This window comes from Papaver somniferum, chromosome 1, assembly GCF_003573695.1.
Source record: "Papaver somniferum cultivar HN1 chromosome 1, ASM357369v1, whole genome shotgun sequence".
Classification (NCBI taxonomy): Eukaryota; Viridiplantae; Streptophyta; class Magnoliopsida; order Ranunculales; family Papaveraceae; genus Papaver; species Papaver somniferum.
In genome coordinates, this window is record NC_039358.1 from 218,037,363 (window position 1) to 218,057,228 (window position 19,866).

Sequence of the window (19,866 nt, forward strand, 5' to 3'; positions counted from 1 at the left end):
AATAACTTAATACTTTCACCCATTTTAGACTCTCTTTATCCCTCTCATCTAGTTTACTAAAGAAAATGGTAGGCCTCAAACTGCTAGCTAGCTAAAATTAGTTGATGCCAACTACAACATCCCTTCTATCAAAAAAAAAAAAAAGAAACTACAACATCCCAAATTATGATACTTAGAAAGAAACCATCAAAAAAAATTAGTATACCTAACCCAATTAAAAAGAGTACATTTAACTGCAAGCACTAGTTGATTCCAGCATCATTTCCTAATGCCATAAAAATGATTGTTCCTTTTCCTCCAGATTGTCCACCATATGGCAAGGAAATCAGACCCCAAAGCTTATGTTGCATTTTCCTTCACACTAGTAGAAAATGGAAGTTAAAACCACTGCCAGTACAAGATGTATTATCGTTAAAAACGACTGTGTCCATCAGCTCTAATATATGAGTGGTTTTTCTCGAAACGACTGTGTCTCACAGACGTTGAAATCTTAAAAAAAACGACTTCCTTTCACAGTGAACAATTAACTCTGATAGACACAGTGGTTTAGTTTGATTATATTTCACAAAAAAAAAGGATCTGATTCAGCTGAATCTAAACCTGATTCAGCTGAATCTTAACCTGGGTCAGATCTATATTGGATTAACAATGAGTCCAGAACTGAATTTTACAAAACTGAATTGATAATGACTTCAAACTAAATTTGTATGAAAATAAGTTCTCAATTAAAACTTTTACAATCTTCCAAATCTGAAAATTTCAACACTAAGCAAAAAGAAAGTTCAACCTGTAGATATTCCTTTGACAAACTTAACAAACCAACTTCAGAATCTTCCAACAAGTTAGCAGCTGCTTATTACCAACAAGACTTCACTGCCTAGCAAACTTAGCTCTATTCATGTCCATTACTCTAGCCTTAAGCTACAAATAAAAACCAAGAGTATATCAATTAAAAACCGCAAAATGAAAAAGAGATGAGGAATAAAACTCAAATAAGCACATGAAGAATAGAACTGCAATACCTGGATACTTGTTAAATGAGGTGTTTCCGAGTGATAATCAGTTGACATTTCACAACACATCAGTAGTTTGATCATTTAGAAATATCTGCACCAATGAGTTCACCTACAAAGAAGAGAACTTATATTAGTTTCCGACCAAGAAGAAGATTAAAAAACCACATTCATAAAAAAAATAAATAATAATAAATAAGACATTTTATCAGCTTCTTTACCAAGAAATTTATTCCCATGCATTTAAATTGACATTTAGATGAACTCTGCAGAACTTATACTCTGGAGAGCATATTTGATTAACATAATTGATGTCAATAAACAACAAGCAACGTGGCTCGACACTATCAACATGGCATCATTAAGAGTGAGAGACAGATAGGGTGTACTGGATTCCAAGGAGTACTAAAGATAATATGATTCAACATTATTTCAAATTTCCAATAATCCAGTATATGCCATCACTTTGAAATCATGAACTAGGGAATACTTTTTCCATTCTCATACTCATAAAGACAAAGACTAAGATACATATTTATTACTGGATACTTTTTGGGGAGAGATTTACCTTACTTGAGCTAGCTATTAGATTAGGAATTTTCGACAACCTTAAGATATATTGGTAAAGCTTGTTTTCTGTAACCTGAAAATCAATAAAGAAATCTCAGTAATTTATCTTACCAAGTACTGGGGTATAAACTGTAAAATCATTCAAAGACTGGTCTTTACAAACCATTAGAAGGACATGCAAAAAAACAGAGGATTCACATAAACCTATTTTTATCCATTTAAATATGGGTACTATTGTCAACGTCCTCAAGAAGTAAGCATTTTTTACCACTACAAAGTCTTTCAGAAAATTCACATGTCGAGCATATCCAAATAAAACAATAAGGTTTAATATGCTTAGAGAAGGACAAAGATTCAGAAGTAGACCAAGCCTAGAATTTTGTAGTTAGGTTAACCATCCTAAGATGTTGTGATAAGGCTTACTGACAAGAAAGACTACTTCAGTAAAACTTTGTACTGTTAATCAGCAACAAAATAGAAAACTATAACATGCTACTCATATAGAACTGGTACAGGGCATAATGAAAAATAAGGTGCAACGGATGATACAAGGATTGTTACAGATAATGGTTGGTGATGCTCTTGATTTGTTTCCTTGGAAGAAGTTCGCATATTCCTAGCTCCCTGTAAAACAGTATCAAGAGAATGTAATGCTTACAAGGCTGAGACCATCAAATCCTAAAGTAACAATAATAGTGACATCTAAATTACAAGAATGAGCATTTAGCTTATCACTGAACTTACACACTTAGTCTATTACTGATATATTACTTTTCATTTAGAGAGACTTTAGGATTTGGAGAAACTTCGGCGGATGCACCAAGTATCCTACATACATTAGAAGCAAATTATTACAAACTTCACTGCTTAATTCAAATTATTAGGTCTTCAAAACAGGATAGTGGTGACAAGATGTGAATCATACACCATACCTGCATGTTATAGGCATATCCAGAGGATCGGCATCCTCATAGAAAATATGTGGGATGAAACCATAGTTCTAAAGCTACGTGGCTATAAGTAGAGTATATTGTCAACCTGCACAAAAAATTTCAATCTTCCAAATGATTTTTATGTCACAGGAAAACTCAAGTAGATAAGCTCACTTAAGACAAAAATACATTGATTTACCTTGATGAGACCAGCTTTTTTTTGCGAGTTAATGTTTCACCTTGCTCCCTCTTGGAGTTTTTACCACCTGAAATTATTAGGAAGGTTATCAGTACAAGTTTGTTCACCTTGAAATGTGTTTATAGATAATAAACAGTTCCAGCAGCTTACGAAAAGGGTTGTCTGAGCTATATATGTACACATTTAATGAATTATCAAACCGCTGATAACCTTAAGGGTAAGTATGAAAACCAAATACTCGATACTTCACATTTCTAACATCGCAAGTAAACCAAAGCATTACGAGTGACAATCTTAGGGATATTCTGGCACATGATGGGTTCACGAAAAAAAATTTCCTACCAAAAGAAAATTTTTAAATTCGAAAAAAGGAATAAGACGAAACTCTTATTCTTCAAAATGTTATGTATTCTTCCATTAAGGAATCTCTTGTAGCTTCGAGGCCAAACAATTTGAATCTAGCTTTATTTATATGATGTCAAATGAGTAAACAAAGCAAAATCCACCTTACCGTTTACGAAATTAAGAAAAACACCGTCTGCTAATTAGTATCTCACTACATCATAACAAGTGCGGTAACATTTTCCGTTTCGAAGCATTCGTTGTAAACTACTACAATCGGAAAAATATGAAGTCTATATCACAGGGATTAATTGTTTGCACATTTTACAAGTACATTGCAGCTGCATCAATTTAACAAGTTCTCCAACTAGAAAAAAAGTATGATTTCATCTTAAATATTTTAACAAACGTCAATCAACTAATTAAAGTCGGTTAAAACTGAAGACTAAACAAAGGAGGATCAATTAAGTCACTCACCCTGCAACTTTTATTAGTGCAGAATTACATGCAAACTTCAGTTCTGAACTTAGTCCAAGATCACACATCACTACCTCTGCATATGCTGAAACATCCAAAATAATTTTATGTTAGGGGATACCTCGCAAGTACCAAATCAAATGCAAAAGAAAATAGAAGGTAATTATACCTTAGATTAAATGATGCAAGAAACATATCGCCCCCCACAGGTGGTTCTCGTAGCCTAGAAGCGCAATTCATCAAGTTAGCAGGCTAATAAAAATCCAGCAACACAAATTGATGTAATGAGAAATACTTTTGGGAAAAAGATGCTAACTTGAGAAAAAGAGAGAGCAAATCATCAAACAGACCACAAAACATTTACCATTACTGGCCATAAAACCATACACCCACAACCACCTAACAAGAAGTACCTCCACGACAACAACATAAAAATAAAATGACAGGAAATCCCCATTCAAGCACAACTTTCATCCATTCAAGAAAACCCATAACTGAAAAAGATGAGAAAAACTGAAAACCAATATCAAAATTAAATGCCTACTAACTACATAAACAATTAAAATCAATAAAAATGCCCAAATCTACGAATTTGAACTCCAAATAAGAAAAAAATGTAAAATTAAGAGCCCTAATTTGACAAATTGAAATCAGAGGAAGCTATAATGTTTGTATACCTTAGAAGTTGTTTAAGCCGTTAATTCAAAACCCTTTTCAACGCCAACCAAACTAAAAAAAAAACATCAACTTATCAGCATAAGAAACCCTAAAACCCAAATCTGAGAATCAAAAATAGAAATTAAATAAAACCCTTATGTAAGTCTTTCCCAAAAATCTCTTTAAGAACCTTAGATTTCTAAGAAATCTCAAAACTAGGTCTAAGAATTTCATTTGTGATAGATCTCTTTGAAGAAGAAGAGGAAACAAACCCTAATACTGATTTACAAGCGACTTACAGTTATGATTGAGAAAAATCGACTAAACATGAAGAGTGATTAACTTGTGAGAGATAGGTGGTGAGAGAGAAGCGAAGAAGTCGAATAAGTGCAGACCGAGATATAGATAAATATAGAGATAAGAGAGAGAGGATTATAGAAGTTGCTTTCTCTCTCGGACGTTTTTCAGGTCCATACAAGTTATTAGGAGCTTTGCATTTTTACTCAAATACCCTCTAAGAAAACAACTGTTTGGAAGATAAGTTTTAATAAATCAATTGTGGCTCACAGCACCAATAGCTACATCTTCCCTGTAACAGTAGTTTTTGTGAATTCTAGGAAGTGGTTAAAAATCTATATTCCACTAGTGTCTCCTTTCTGTCTTATAAAGTAGCCTTAATAGAATTTGCAAAATAATTACATAGCTTATAATTTCTGCATTTAGTATAACTAAAATTAATTTCTGCAAAGAATCAATTATCACATATCCTCTTCGCACTCAGAGTCACAAGAGTCAATCCCCTTCACAGGTGACATGGCGGAGGTGATTTTACAGCTATTTGGAATGAATCTTAGATCGGGAAGAAAACATGAAGAATCGAGTTTTAAGCCTTTTTGGGATTTACTTTAATTAAATTTCTCTAACTGACCATATCTTGGTTGACTCGTCTAGGCTTGATCGTGGTGGAGTCGGGCAAATTTTCGGGTCATATTTTGTTCTGGCAATATTGGGCATCTCGTTCTGGCAATATTGGGCATCTCGTTTGCTTCAGCTCCAAAAACGAAATTTTCAGCCGAGATCGACTACATTGATCTAGTGATGATCAGGGACGGATCCAGGAAGTATAAATTTTCTTTTAAGGCATGGGCTAAAATCTTGGTCGAGCAAAAAAAATAATTTAGGCTTGTGGACTAGAAAGACCATCCGGGCTTTAGCCCCCTTTAGCCCAGGGGTAGGTCCGTCCCTGGTGATGATGCTAATGATCTGAGTCTAAAACTCATCAGTACCAAATCACTTATCCATTAAAACAAACAAAACTCTTACTTATCTGTTAGAAAAACAAAACTTTTAATAGCGCGTTTGGATGCACTTAGAAAATAGTTTTTGACTTCTAGAAATCAAAAATTAAAAAATCTATCTGGATATAGAATTTTAAAATCACTTCTAAAAGTAAAAAATTAACTTTCTATGAAGCAAAATAGTTTTGCTTTTAACTTTTGCTTCCGAAAAAGATTTATATCCAAACACACTATTAAGTGGGAGGCCAAATCTCACGTTGCCCATGTGGGAAAACAAATGGGACTGTGTGCCATTTGACTCGGTTCGAGTTAGCCAAATATAACACTATACCTCACTCGCCTCAACAGTTCCCCCCAGAGCCATCAGCCAAGCAAAGCTGCTTCTTCTTCCTTCTGAACCTTCACCCAGTAATGAATACCATGAATTTCCTTCAATGTTCATCTTCTTCTGCAATTTCACATCTTTATCATCATCAACATTTTACAAAACCCATCTCTTTATCTCCTCCAATATTTGCTCTAAGCCCTAGAAATTCTAACCCCACTTCTTCATATTTCTATCAAAATAATAAGAAGAATTCAAAGAAAAAAACCAAACCCGAAAAGAATCTAATAATGATAGTTGACATTGAAGAGATTAAAGAAAGAGCAAGATTATCAATTCATAGATTTTTCAATAAAACCGAAAGGAAAATTAATAACTTCGTTTCATCAGGGAATGAAGCTGTAGAAGATTTGAAAACTTTAGTTACTATTGATTATGATAATAGAGTTATTATTTCTTGTAAAAGATCTTCAATTGAATTTTTTGGGACTTTATTAGTTTGGGGGTTTTTAATTTTTGTTGGGTTTAGGGTTTTGATGGATTTAGAATTGTTAGGGTTTGGTAGAGGTGGTGGATTTAAGAGTAGTAATTTGTTTAAGAGAGATAGGAGTCTTGCTGGGAAAGAAGTGGTTGTTGGGAAGAGGAAGAAGAAGAGAGAAAATTTTAAGTTTTCTGTTAATCCTCTTACACCTGCTAAAGATACAATGAGGATGAAGAATGCTGATGAGGGGTACATTCCGATGGTTAAACGATCATATGGGGAGAAAAAGCTGCCAAAATGGTGGCCAGAGGTGAAAGCTTCTTCAATGGGGGTGTCCGTTAGCAGTATCGCGGAGTCACAGAAGGAAGCGGAGACAGTAATGCGAGGTTTGCCGTGTTTAATTATTTACCTCTTGCTTTTACAATTAAGTTATTAGTGACTTTTGTTCTGGTTATAATTTGCAACTGCGAGAGATAGGTTTGTTATTGTGGAAAATGTGATAAACAAGTACCACTAGGGCCTTGCTTTCCTCGTGTTGCTTGCTTCTAGCACTATTAGCACTATTACTCTCATAGGAGTGATAGGCGAAGCCAAAAGCTTTGCTATATGTAGATAGATGTTTTTAATTTTCATAGAAGTGATAGACGAAGCCAAAAGCTTGTTATACGTAGATAGATATTCTAATTTTCAAGAAGGGTACTATTGCATCAAAGACATGTAAATTCTGCTCATTATGCAGCTGCGGTGGACATGGTCCTTTTTTGTCGTTCTTTGCTACGTGCGCTTACCTTCAACAGCACAGTGTTTACCTCTTAACCCACAAAGGATTCGCCATTAATTTTGTTTTATGGATTTCTCTTTGGGTCAAAACTACATTGGGAAGTAATTGGAAACACCTTTATTGAATCTCAAAATGTGCAGTCTCAGACTTCGCGGTGTCTGTAAGTCTGGACATAAAGATGCTTCACATGAAAGTATTGTAATATATTTTTTCACAAATATATTGTTGAAATGTTTGCTCGAATAACATTGTAGCGTTACTGTTTGCTTATTCATATGCTTTTTGTAGGTAAATTGAATATTCCCTGTTTACAAAACAATATGAATGCTTTACATCATGGTTTTCTCCCTCAAATCACTACTTATCAACTTCACTTCCAGCAATCATGGATAATAGAATGAGCGGAAAGGACATTAGCGAAGATGATATTATTCAAGTCAGTACTACTTTGAATTTTTTGATTTTTATGCAAGTATGTCTGTGCAAAAAGGATTTAGATATTTTTGCCATGTGTTTTTCAGTCATTACTGCATTTATCATCCTTAAAGGTCATAAAGTTGAAGTCATTTTGGAACTTCCTTGTTATTAATACTAGGTGGGTCTGAATGCTTTGACATACGTGTTTTATGGGTCTAGTAGAGATCTTTTGATTTTCTTTCCCCTTATGATAAATTTGGCAACAGAGTACCAATGTTGGGGAAGCCTTTTTTGTTATGTATTCAATATTACATGATTACATCGTTTACTGTTCTTTCTTCTGTCGAAAATTGCTTACTTCTCTTCATACTAGCATGTGTTCAGCCTTACGTTTTTTCCCCTTAACATTCAGGTTATTCTTAGTTGCATTTTGAAAAATGTATTTGGTACTTGTAGCTTCTTATTCTTCTGCACTTGATTCTTCAACCATCCAATAATGGTTTAGTATTTTTTGTTGCCTATGTTTGAGAGCAGTTTCGTCGGACATGTAAAAATTCTGGTGCCAAGGTTCTCATCGAGACGACCAATGCGCGTGATTCTTTCTATCGTGCATCAGTTGAGTTAGTTCTGAATTCCTGCAGCAGGTGTATAATCTTTTCATTCCGCTTTATTGGTGGCTGTGTATTATCTATTGTACATAATGTGTTTAATCTACCTCCTTAAATTGTAACATGCTTAGAAATGATGCAGATCAACCTACGACTCTGCAGCTATATTAATAGACGGCGAGAGTCCACAAAATTTTGTTGCCGGGATGGCTTTTAACTTAGGACTTGACACCGTACGTGCTGCGAGAATTGTATCTGCTTCTGTTGCATCACGGACCCGTTCTTGGTTTCTGCAGGCATGGGTAAGGTTTTATGTTTATTGTAATAATCCCTTTTGCTTTCTTGTGCTCGCACGTACATTCAAGTGACATCATCAGCTTTGTTGCTGCTTGCATCTTCCAACCAGTTATAAGAGTTACTCTCTGTGCAGGCACTAGAAATGCAAGGTAAACATTCGGAAGCAGTTGAGGAAATATCAAAAATCTGTCTCATTCACCAAATATTTCCTCCCGAAGAATTCTCGGTATGTATTCAGTTGTACACATGTTGAGGCTTGAGATTAAATTCATAACAAGTTTTAAACGTCTTTTTTAATATTTTCTCCATACCGATCACACAACTAAAATTTCATGCCTTAGTCCAAAACCTCAGGATTGCCCATGGTATGTTTCAAATTTCAAAGTTACTGTTAACTTATCAGTTTCCATCTTCTTATCTTTCTTGATAAGCAAGAAGGTTAGTCAAGAATATATTAAATATCGTTGCACAATTTTATCTCTGGATCTGTCGGGCAGGTGGCACATAGCAGAGAGATACAGATAGAGATTCTAGTTCGCTAATTTAGCTCCTTATAGTTACTAATCTAGCGCTCATCTTTATTACATTGTCTGATTAATTATCTCTTTGATGAATTTGTGGTTACAGCCTGAGATGGAAATGGTTGCTCGAGGCCTTGAGAAACATTTGAGAAGAGAGCAAAGGGAATTTCTACTTGATCTATTCGTGGGTAAATGTGATGCTGGCAGCCGAAGAAGTGCGGCAGAAGCTCTTGGGTTGGTAAAGCCCGTCGAATATTAATGCCATGACCACTGGTTGGGTTGAAACCAATGAGGCACAGCCCTGATTTTCAACTGGACTTCCTGAGCTATTTCTTGCAACTAATTCTTTACTGTCAATTAGAATTAGAAAAATACAGCGGCAATCTTGTTCTGAATGTCTGCCCAGTCTTTGACATCGGAGTTGATACTTCACATGACATACTCATAAGGTGACTAATTAGCAGACAACTAATTAGATAAAATCTGTTCATTCATAGTTGTCAATCTGATTTCTTTCTGTAACTTGGCTATGCTGCCAATGATTCATGAATAAGTGGCGCGTATTATTTTTCAAGGGAAGCTATTTTTCAAGGGAAGCTAATTACTTTAGGAGTCTAGGTTACTTATTCACTCTCTGACGGAAGGAGGAGAAGTTAATCATCTTTTGATCAGTGCTGCAACATCTCTGTGTACATTTCACTTTGACATTCAATTTGTAAAATGAAATTACTACATTTGTGTTGAAAAGTTCCAGCTTGATTCTTGCATTGGGTTGTGTAGATTGATATTCAAACATTGAGGAACATTTTGTATCCGAGTAAACATTGTAGGAAACCAATCCATTACAAAAGACCCATGAGATTTTATTTTTATTTTGAAGCAAAGAATGTATTTATTAAATTTCAGAGATTACAAAGTTTGCATCTTCTTGAATCTGATCTAGAACATTTTCAGGACAAGAAATTAACCAAACACTACTAAGGCAAGAGACTAGCATATTTTGCTAATGTCTGCCACTTTATTTTTCTCCTTGGGTACATACTTGCATTGCCATGAACTATTATTTGAGAAAATTCTTTTGATATCCAAGAGCATATTTCTAATCCTCCAGTTCTGTCCTTGTTAACTGCATCTGCTACAGTTTGTGAATCCAACTCAAAATGAACCTTCACTAGTTGCATCTCCTCAGCTAACTTGAAAGCTTCCCATAGGCCTTTACTTTCCACATGATCTGAACTCCACGCTGCTTCTAAGTAGATGCATTTTGATCTCCTATGTGCACCTGCAAAATCATGCACTATAAGTCCAATGCCACCAGATTTATTATCATAATTATAAGAGCCATCAACATTAATTTTGAGAGTATCAATAGGGGGAGGACTCCAGTGTAGATTTATTCTACATTGTCTAGGGACTTGTGTAGTTAGACTTGTAGATTTCTTGTGTAAGAGATCTATCTCCAGCTTGCATCTGTGAATTATTGAATCTGGAGTGATTTTTGAACCTTTGAAAGCAATATCGCATCTTGCAGTCCATAAACACCAGGCTACTATTGCAACTTTGCAGATATCTTCTTGTTGAATCTGTTTAGTTGAGAGCTTATCAAACCAGCTGGTAAGCCAGTTCACCAAATCAGCATCATGATGAATGTGCAGACCAAGAACAGCAAACCACACCGCTCTAGAAGTGTTGCAGTGTAAAATTGTGTGAGAAGAAGTCTCCAGAGTTTGAGAGCACAATGGGCACTCATAGTTTCCATCCTGTATGACATAGTATAGCTTATCTCTAGTTTGCAGAATGTCAAGAAGACATTTCCAGAGAAACTGAGCTATTCTTGGCAACAATAGTAGTTTCCACAGTCTTTTAAAAAAATTCTGCGTTCTTGGTCCAATGGATTGGCCATTGTTTTGCTCTTTAAACATTCTTCTATAAGCAGACTTTACAGTAAACATTCCATTTCTTTCCAGAGTCCATACCAGTCTATCTTCATGTTGAGGATGAATTGATAGTCTAAGAATCAATCTTGCTGTTGAAGCTTCAAAAAGGTGGAAAATAAGAGAATAATTCCAGCCTCCTGAGTCTGTAAAAAGCTGGTGCACATAAGAGTAGTTCTGATAATCATTAACACCATGTTTTGGAATTGGAGGCTCAGGTAACTCTGAAATCCACCTGTAGTTCCAAATCAAGATTTTCTGACCATTTCCCACACTCCAGCAACTGTATTTTTTTATGAACATAAGCTCAGAACTTGTACTCCTCCATGACCAGGTTGAATTAGGGTTATCCTTGATATTAAACACCTTCCCATCTGAGAAATACCTGGCCTTTAGTGACAGTGCACATATTGAAGTATCATCCGTGCATAATTTCCAGGCTGATTTAGCAAGTAATGCTCTATTAAAGAGTTTAATATCCCTAAATCCTAGCCCTCCTTCCTCCTTAGGTTTGCTCACTTTTTTCCATGAGATTGCAGGCTTGCCTTTATTAGTTTTCTTCTTCCTCCAAAATTTTTGTTGAGTAGAATTTAGACTGTTTATAGTAGCATCTGGCAGTTTGAAACTTATCATATGATGAACAGGAAGAGCATTAGTAACATTTTTGATCATAACAGATCTTCAAGCTTCAGAAATGTTAATAGAAACCCATTTGGAGAGTCTGGATTCCATTTTTTCTTAAAGATTAGAGAAAGGGATTCTCTTATTTCTGCCAACAAAGAATGATAATCCCAAGTATTTTTCCTCATTAATACTTAACTGCCTAATCTGAAGAATTCCACTGATAATTTGAGCACTTGAAAGACTTGTATTTTTGCTGAAAAAGACTGCAGATTTGTGAAAGTTAATGAGCTGACCAGAACAAGAGCTGAAATCTTCAATGATTTGGAGTAACTTATTTGTTTGAACTAAATTTGCCTTGCAGAATAGCAGACAGTCATCTGCAAACAATAGATGATTAATCTTAGGTGCAGATCTTGAAATTCTCATTCCTGTCAATTGTCTTGTGTTTTCCAGTGTGACGCCCCAACTCTTAAACCTGCTTAGCTAATTGGATCACAACCTAATTGAAACATCAAATCTAGATTATTGATTTCAAGAACCAAAACTGTATAAGCTAATTCCAAGACAAAACTCATACACTCTGGCCTTATACGAAATGAAGATCTCTCAAGTGGTATGAATATAATAATGTGTTGTCTTACAGAATAACGAAAGAATCATAAAATAAAAGATATACAAATGTTTAGACTCGTTAAAGCTTTAAGCTATACGTAAATGATATCTTTGTGCGCACCATCTCTTTTGATTATCTGAAAACAGAAGTGTGAACGAGTGAGCACATCATCCCAAAGAGGTGCCTAATGGAAACATACAACTCTCAGGTAATCACTAACATGCTCACAGTTCCGAAGAATAACAATTTAAGGAACAAGAAGAGAATAAACATTCGTTAAGTCATGCATCACGGAGTAAGTGCTACTCCACCTCACCAAACTCATTGGAGAAGACGACGCGAGAGCAACCCCAATCAATAATAATAATATCGTCCACATGAAGTGTCCTCCCAAGTCATGATTCATAATATTACCATCAAGACCGGAAAGTTAGACAAACAAACATAATATGCACACGAGTGAATTCCCCAAAATAGAATAGTATATATAATATTCAACCGGCTTACCCCGACCTATTATGTAATATTCGACCGGCTTACCCCGACGTACTATAAATATAAAAAGTAAAGTGCGTAATTTTTAACCGGCTTTCCCCGGTCTACTAAGATATAAAAGTAAAGTGCGTAATATTTAACCGGCTTTCCCCGGTCTAATAAAAATGTAAAGTGCGTAATATTCAACCGGCTTTCCCCGGCATACATAAAACATAGCAAGAAGCCGTGGGGAAACACGGTCACTCCTTGCGGGGGATTCACACAACACATATTACACACATATTTACATTCATTGCAAACATTGTATATACTGATATTAAAAACATATTATACTCGCAGATAGAAAGAAAGCTCAATGATACAAGAAGGTTACAGAGTTCCCACCTGATTGATGACAGGCCATGCCTACCTCGAGATCCACGATCCACTGGTTCATCCTTTGGATCGATCGTTGTTAATATAGACCAACTGTTAATCACACAAGCAATCTAAGAAATTAGCCAAAGGCTCAAACAAGGTTCATAACAAGTCTATCTAATGGTTCTAAACCCATTTATAGATCCTCACATATTCATTCTCTAACTTTAGCATATCGAAGCTTTACTAATTCAATTAGATTGGTCATGTAGTCCATTAGATAAGTCTTAAGAAGATCTACAACTTTGTAGAGGGAACCAAAGGATATCTCGGATCTTAAAGGTTAAGATACCCATACTAGTATTAAGCCCAAGTCCACTACACAAGCCCATTAAACTAAGCCAGGTCCATCTGAGTGAAGTGACGGTCAATAACAGTCAAAGGGTCAATTAACAGTCAACATCTAAAGTCATGGTCAAGTCTAGGTTAAAAGATCAAAGTCAATTGGACAAGTCTAAATAGGTCAACTGAGTCTGCTCAGGTCAAGATAGGGGAACTCAATGAGTAATCACCGATTCAACTCAGTCAGATTAACTGAGTCAGACACACAGAATCAGTTACATGATGACTGACTGAGCAGCAAGGCTCCAGGCTAAATCCTTTGTGCAGGCCAGAGCCAATGCTCACGCCAAAGCAAACTAATGCACAATCATTGTGCAACATAAAACAATAACACACAACACAACAAAACTCGAATACAGGCTTCATTCATCTCTTATTCTAAACATCAGCAACATCAAAAACAATACAATCCTAACCATCAAAACTGCACAACACCACTCTCACTTCAGCTCTCTAGATACAACTTCAGATATATCCACCACCATGATCTCATCCACAAACATCTTCAACTCAAATCCAAGATAATCCTAACTACCTCCACCAGTCCACCATATTCTATCTTAACTATTTCCGCCTACTAACTCTATATCTGTATTACTAACAACAACTATAACTTTACAGATCATAGTCAGTCTTCATCATCTTCTTCCACGGTTACCATTCAGTTCTAACTTCATAGCCACCATCTGTATCCAATCACAATTCAATCTGTGCAGTTCATTAACTAATTGCACACTCCATAGCAATAACTATCTCCTCTAGCCCAAGCATTCACAACTATCATCACCACTAAGTTCAGATCCAACACCACAACCATTGTTATCTTATCTGACTAGCCAACATCCAATTCATCTTCAAGCTTCACCACCAATTCACTTCATAACTGCCCAAACCATCAACTTCATTCTATTTGAAACTTCACTTCCCCTGTATCTCAATTTGACCTATACTACAACCACAACTCCATCTTCCCCACTCAACAGCTCCCAACTTCATCATCCCCGAGTCACAGAACCCTAATTTTAATCCACCACCAACATCACAACAATCATTCAACATCTTCATTACCATCTGAAATTCATCTTCTCAAACATAATTCAACAAATAGTTCAATTAAAATCCACGATCCTTAATTCAGACCATATCCAGTCTCAGAATCCCCTAATTGCATCTATAGAGTAATTCATCCCCCTATTCAGTTTCTCCAAATACTTCAATCAAAAACAGGAACCCTAATTTCCAAATCCATTTCCTATAGAAACTGAAATTAAAACCAAAACATCTAACTAATCTTCAATTGAGAACAAGCCCAAAACTAATTACTCAGTTAACAATCAAAATACACATGAATTAAACATTATACATAAACCCTAATTTACCTTTCTTTTGATTCATCTTCAGAGCGGCTTCGTCTCAATATTTCATCCTCAACCCCTTAGTTCTATATTCATCAGCAACCCAATCATCTTATCAATTTCTAACGAACATCATTCGAGTCCAGAAAAACCCTAAATTTAATTTGCAGCTGCGACGGTTCTTCTCCTCCTGAGCTCAAACAACCACAGAAACGTCTCCATCACCTTCGGATCAACATACAATCGAGCTTCTAAGAATCTCTCACCAAAAACTAGATCGATTCTCACGAATTGAGATCGACAGAGAAAAGGAGAGGCAGAACAGAAGAAGCAAAGAGAAAAAAGAAAAATAAGAGAATAGATATTCTCTTCGATCTGGTTTTTGAGATAAGGCTATCAAAATTGATTAAGGAACCCAGAAAAATGATAAGGGCGGCTCAGGTCAATCTCTTCAAATAATTCCGATGATATCTTCTTCGTCTAGTATCTGATTGGCACGTTCGAGTAAACCGTCTCGCATAACTTTTCGAGATCTAACTAGTGATACTAGTTTTGTATCTAGGTCGTTGTTATATTAATTTCTATTTACTAAAATCTATATTAGCTAATCGAGCCATTAACGGATAAATCGTCTCTTGACTGGTCTAATAGCGTTGACGTGTTTGAGGGTCCTTACATCTAGGTGATGTAGCTGTCTAGAAAAATCCTCCATAGCTAGAGTGAATAAGTAAGGAGAAAGGGGGTCTCCTTGCATGATTCCCCTTGTAGGATTAAATGAAACAGTAGGTGATCCATTAAGCATAATCTCAATAGTTGTAGTGCTGATGCATTGGTGTATGAGATGACAGAATTTATCACAAAATCCAAACTGTTTTAGAACCCCATCAAGAAAAGCCCATTCAAGTCTATCAAAACCTTTAGACATGTCCATTTTGAGAGCTAAATGGCCAGTTCTACCTCCTTTCTTTTTCATGGCTTTTGCTAGTTCTTGAACAAGACAAATATTTTCAGAAATAAGCCTTCCAGGTACATATGCTGATTGCATTGGAGATATGATATTGACCATGTGCTTCTTAAGTCTGAGAGCTATGATTTTTGATATAATCTTGTAGATAGTATTGCAAAGTGCAATAAGTCTGAAGTCTTCAGGTTTATGAGTTGCACTGCATTTAGGAATGAGTGTGATTCTAGTATTCTTAATTTTTTTAAGTAAGTAACCTGAACTGAAGAAAGCCTTTACCATCTTGCAGAGATCATCTTTCACTATCTCCCATTGTGTTTGGTAAAATTCTGGAGGGAATCCATCAGGACCTGGACTGGTCCATGGTTACATTGCCATAAGTGCTTCATATATTTCAACATCATCTGGAATTTTGATAAGCTTCTCATTATCTTTATCAGTGATGCAGGATGGAATATGTTGAAGGAACTGAGCAGAGTCAGCTGGATGAAAAGTAGTGCTGATCTTTTTGAAGTGATTATCAAAACATTCTCCATAGAATTCCTGACTTGACACCAAGAACCATCTGGTGCTAGTAAAGAATCTATCTTATTTCTTACTCTTCTATGATTGACTCTAATATGAAAATATTTGGTGTTTCTGTCCATATCATTATAGAAATGATCTCTTGATTTTTGCATATTTGAGCTAGCTTGAATTTCATTGAGATTATCAATCTCAATCTCCAAATCTTTAACTTTTTCTGTATTACTTCCTTAAACATCAGTAGCCTGTAGTTGTAGAAGTTCTTCTTGAAGTAAAGAAATCTTTGCTTGAGTGTTACCAAAAATTGCTTTACTCCATTTAGATAGAGTACATCTTGTATTTGAGAGCTTGTCAGATAAAAGATATGTTGCAGAACCTGTAAGGTTAGTTTTCCAAGCAGACATAATCTCATTTTTACAAGTTTCATTTTTCAACCAGTGCTCAAAGAATTTCCAACATTTACCTGAATTCCTAGAATCAGCATTTATAGCTAACAAAATGGGAGCATGATCTGAACCCTTAATGGGAAGATGAAAGAGAGTAGCATTTGGGTAAAAAAGCAACCATTCACTATTTACTAGGGACCTGTCAAGCCTAGACTTGATTTTACCTGTACCATGACTATTACTAGTCCATGTGAATATATTTCCATTATTCCCCAAAGACCCATGAGATTGTATATTGAAAAAAAGAAAGAAAGAATGAACTATAATTTTGGGCATACCAAAATCTTCCAAGGCATACTGAATGAAGACAAAAAAGGTTGTGAAATAGCAAAATCAGATAACCCCTTAACCCAAAAAAATTTTAATGGCAAATCTGCCCTTTACGTATTAGTGTTAATAATCTTGATTAGTGATTAAATAATTTGTTTAGTGATTAAAATAATTTTCAGAATTATAAGAGTTGTTTAGATGAAAAATTTGAGGAAAAAAAAATCAAAGTTTTGGTTTGGTTAAGAAGGAGAGAAAGAGAAGGAGAAAAAGAGAAAATTCTAATTCTTGATTCGATGGAGGATGAGGAGGGTCATCATTCATCTAAAAAACCTAGGAAAATACATATCAACTACAACAATGATCCAGAAATGGATGATTTCTTAGATTATGAGAATGATTTTACACCCACTCAAACTCAAGCTCAAACTCAAACACAAACTCAAGATGATGATTTTTATGAGCCAAATCCTGATGATGAAGACATTGATAAGGAACCCAATGCTTCTAATACACAGGTACACTTATATCCTATACTTAATCTCACTTCTATAGCTCTCAATTATCAAAAGTTAGGTTTTTTGAATCATGGTTCGGCGAAACAGGTTGAGGTTCGGCTCACATCTATGAGTCGAATCTACCAATTGATGAACGGTTCGGCTTACTGAATCTGTTTACTGCATGCGCCGAACTTATAATTTCCAATTCCAACCCTTTTGCTAGACACCGGTTCGACTTATATGAAAGTTTCATAGTAAGCCGAACAACATCCTGAATAGCCCGAAATAGAATCATTACTAATTCGGCTTATATATCCAAAATCGTATGTGCCGAACATAATTTTTTAATTTCTGGGTTGAAATATTGTTACTGGTTCGGCATATATGGAGAATATCGTATCAGCCGAAACCTCTTATGTTCAAGGTTCGACACATAATCTGATTATCGTCTGAGCCGAACATGAATTTGTTAATTTTTGGGTTAAAATATTGTTCGTGGTTCGGCACATATTGAGGATATCGTATAAACCGAAACATGTAAATGTTTATAGTTCGGCACATAATGTGATTATCGAATGCACCGAACCTTGTTATTATATTCCCTTTCTAGTGTTTAACCTTGTGATATTCTTTGTAGATCGTGCTTGGACCCATGGAAAATCAACCTGATCCAGTAGACATAATTCACGAGGATACCAAGGATCACTTCCAAAATGATTTGGTATGTAAGAACCTTTTGTTTACCTTTAGTGTTGTCGGAATATTCCAAAGTTTTTCTTACAAATTACTTGTTTTGGAATGAACGTAGATATGGAAAACTAAACCAGAAGTTCTGGATTGGCTTGAGGAACACGCGATGAAGATAAATTGTGTATTAGTTAAAGGACAACAAAGCCGATGGGATCGGTTTGAAATGATTTGTGAGCGTAGTGGAACCGGCTCTAGCAAGGTTAAAAAGGGTACTGTATACGTTGGGAAGAACGGGAGAAAGAATAGGACGAAGACGAAGAAAAGAAATTTCCATTTCAAGATCGTTTTCAACCTCAAGAATAAGTCCATGAACAAAGAAGATCAATATTGGATAATGAATAAAGATATGGATTGTCGTCATAACCACCCACGTCCCAAAGACCTTCATGGACATGCGAAAGTAGCGCGACTCAAACCCGACGAGATGCTAGAAGTGGATAAAATGACACGGGCACGTTTGCCACCTTCTAGGATTCTTAGCAAATTGAAGGCGGACAACAAGAATAACAAGTCGACTATGCAAACTATCTACAATGCAAGACAAAAGATTAGAAGACTCAATTTGCAAGGTAGGATGGTGATGCAACAAGTAATGTGGTTAGGGGTGAAGAATAGTTACGCTTGCCAAAAGAAGTTGGATGACTTCGGTCAAGTCACACATCTTTTCCTTGCCCACCCGGAATGCGCCCAATTGGCTCTATGCTTCCCACAAGTTATTATATTGGATTGCACGTACAAGACTAATAAATATGAGATGCCGTTGATGAACATTGTGGGGCATACTTCGACAAAGGCACCGTTCACCGTGGCTTTTTGTTTCATGAAAAACGAGAAGAAAGAGAGTTATATTTGGGGGTTAGAACAATTGAAGTTAATCTTCCGGGAGGGTGCTCTTCCTAAAGTGTTCGTTTCCGATCAAGATTCATCGTTGATGTATGCTATTAAGAAGGTATTTCCGGATGCATTCAATTTTCTTTGTACGTTTCATATATGGTGCAATGTGAGGAAAAAATGTCAACCGATAATTCAACCACTTAAGTTGAAAGAATTAGAGAATATTGCTAAGCTACCGTTGGAGACACGAGTAAAGAAAAAGAAGGAATTCTTGAAAGCATATGAACATAATGAGATGTTGTGGGCAGCTTTCCAAGGCGAATGGGAAGCTTTGATATGGTCAATCACCGAGGATGTCTATGAAGAAAATTTTAAAATGCTTATTAAGTATTGGAAGACCGCATACCCCGATGTCATTACTTACTTGGTCAAATATGTGTTGGAACCTAATAAAGAAAGGTTCGTGAGTTGTTTCACAAATCGGCACAAACACTTCGACAACCAAGCCACAAGTATGGTAGAGTCGGCTCATTATCGGTTGAAGAAGAACCTTTTTGGTTGTGTTGACACTTTTGCCACGGTGTTTGATGCAATTGATGAATATTTCAAAAGTGATGTTGTGAGAATTAAAACCGCGTTCGAGCATGACCTTATGTTTAGACACAAGAATTATGGTACTAATTGGCTACGGGAATTAACTTATAGAGTCTCCCATATATGCATCGACTTGTTGATGAAAGAAGTGGATTTGATTAAGACATTAGGCGCCACCTTGGAGGAAGAGTGTGTTTGTACAATGAAGAAATCTATGGGACTTCCATGCCGCCATGACCTACTTCTATACAAGGATGGTATCATACCATTTGAGGATATTGATCATTTGTG

At 35.9% G+C, this 19,866-nt stretch overlaps 1 protein-coding gene and 3 long non-coding RNA genes across 4 annotated transcripts; 1 reads left to right on the forward strand and 3 right to left on the reverse strand.

The window, feature by feature from the left end:
• Window positions 1-696: 696 nt before the first annotated feature.
• LOC113337019 lies at window positions 697-2,055 on the reverse strand. The gene is made up of 3 exons (XR_003354088.1): window positions 1,582-2,055; window positions 1,023-1,125; window positions 697-921 (listed from the first exon to the last, which is right to left on the reverse strand). It is a non-coding gene; the product is annotated as an uncharacterized LOC113337019 (long non-coding RNA).
• A 101-nt stretch (window positions 2,056-2,156) lies between these two features.
• LOC113337025 lies at window positions 2,157-2,766 on the reverse strand. The gene is made up of 4 exons (XR_003354090.1): window positions 2,715-2,766; window positions 2,516-2,621; window positions 2,328-2,411; window positions 2,157-2,207 (listed from the first exon to the last, which is right to left on the reverse strand). It is a non-coding gene; the product is annotated as an uncharacterized LOC113337025 (long non-coding RNA).
• A 764-nt stretch (window positions 2,767-3,530) lies between these two features.
• Window positions 3,531-4,554, reverse strand: LOC113337029. Its single transcript, XR_003354092.1, has 4 exons — window positions 4,490-4,554; window positions 4,211-4,262; window positions 3,703-3,756; window positions 3,531-3,618 (listed from the first exon to the last, which is right to left on the reverse strand). It is a non-coding gene; the product is annotated as an uncharacterized LOC113337029 (long non-coding RNA).
• A 1,282-nt stretch (window positions 4,555-5,836) lies between these two features.
• On the forward strand, window positions 5,837-9,660 carry LOC113316101. The gene is made up of 6 exons (XM_026564328.1): window positions 5,837-6,680; window positions 7,456-7,511; window positions 8,027-8,136; window positions 8,243-8,402; window positions 8,531-8,623; window positions 9,025-9,660. The coding sequence occupies exons 1-6, from the start codon at window positions 5,900-5,902 to the stop codon at window positions 9,175-9,177; spliced, it is 1,353 nt and encodes a 450-aa protein (XP_026420113.1). The 5' UTR covers window positions 5,837-5,899; the 3' UTR covers window positions 9,178-9,660.
• Window positions 9,661-19,866: the final 10,206 nt, after the last annotated feature.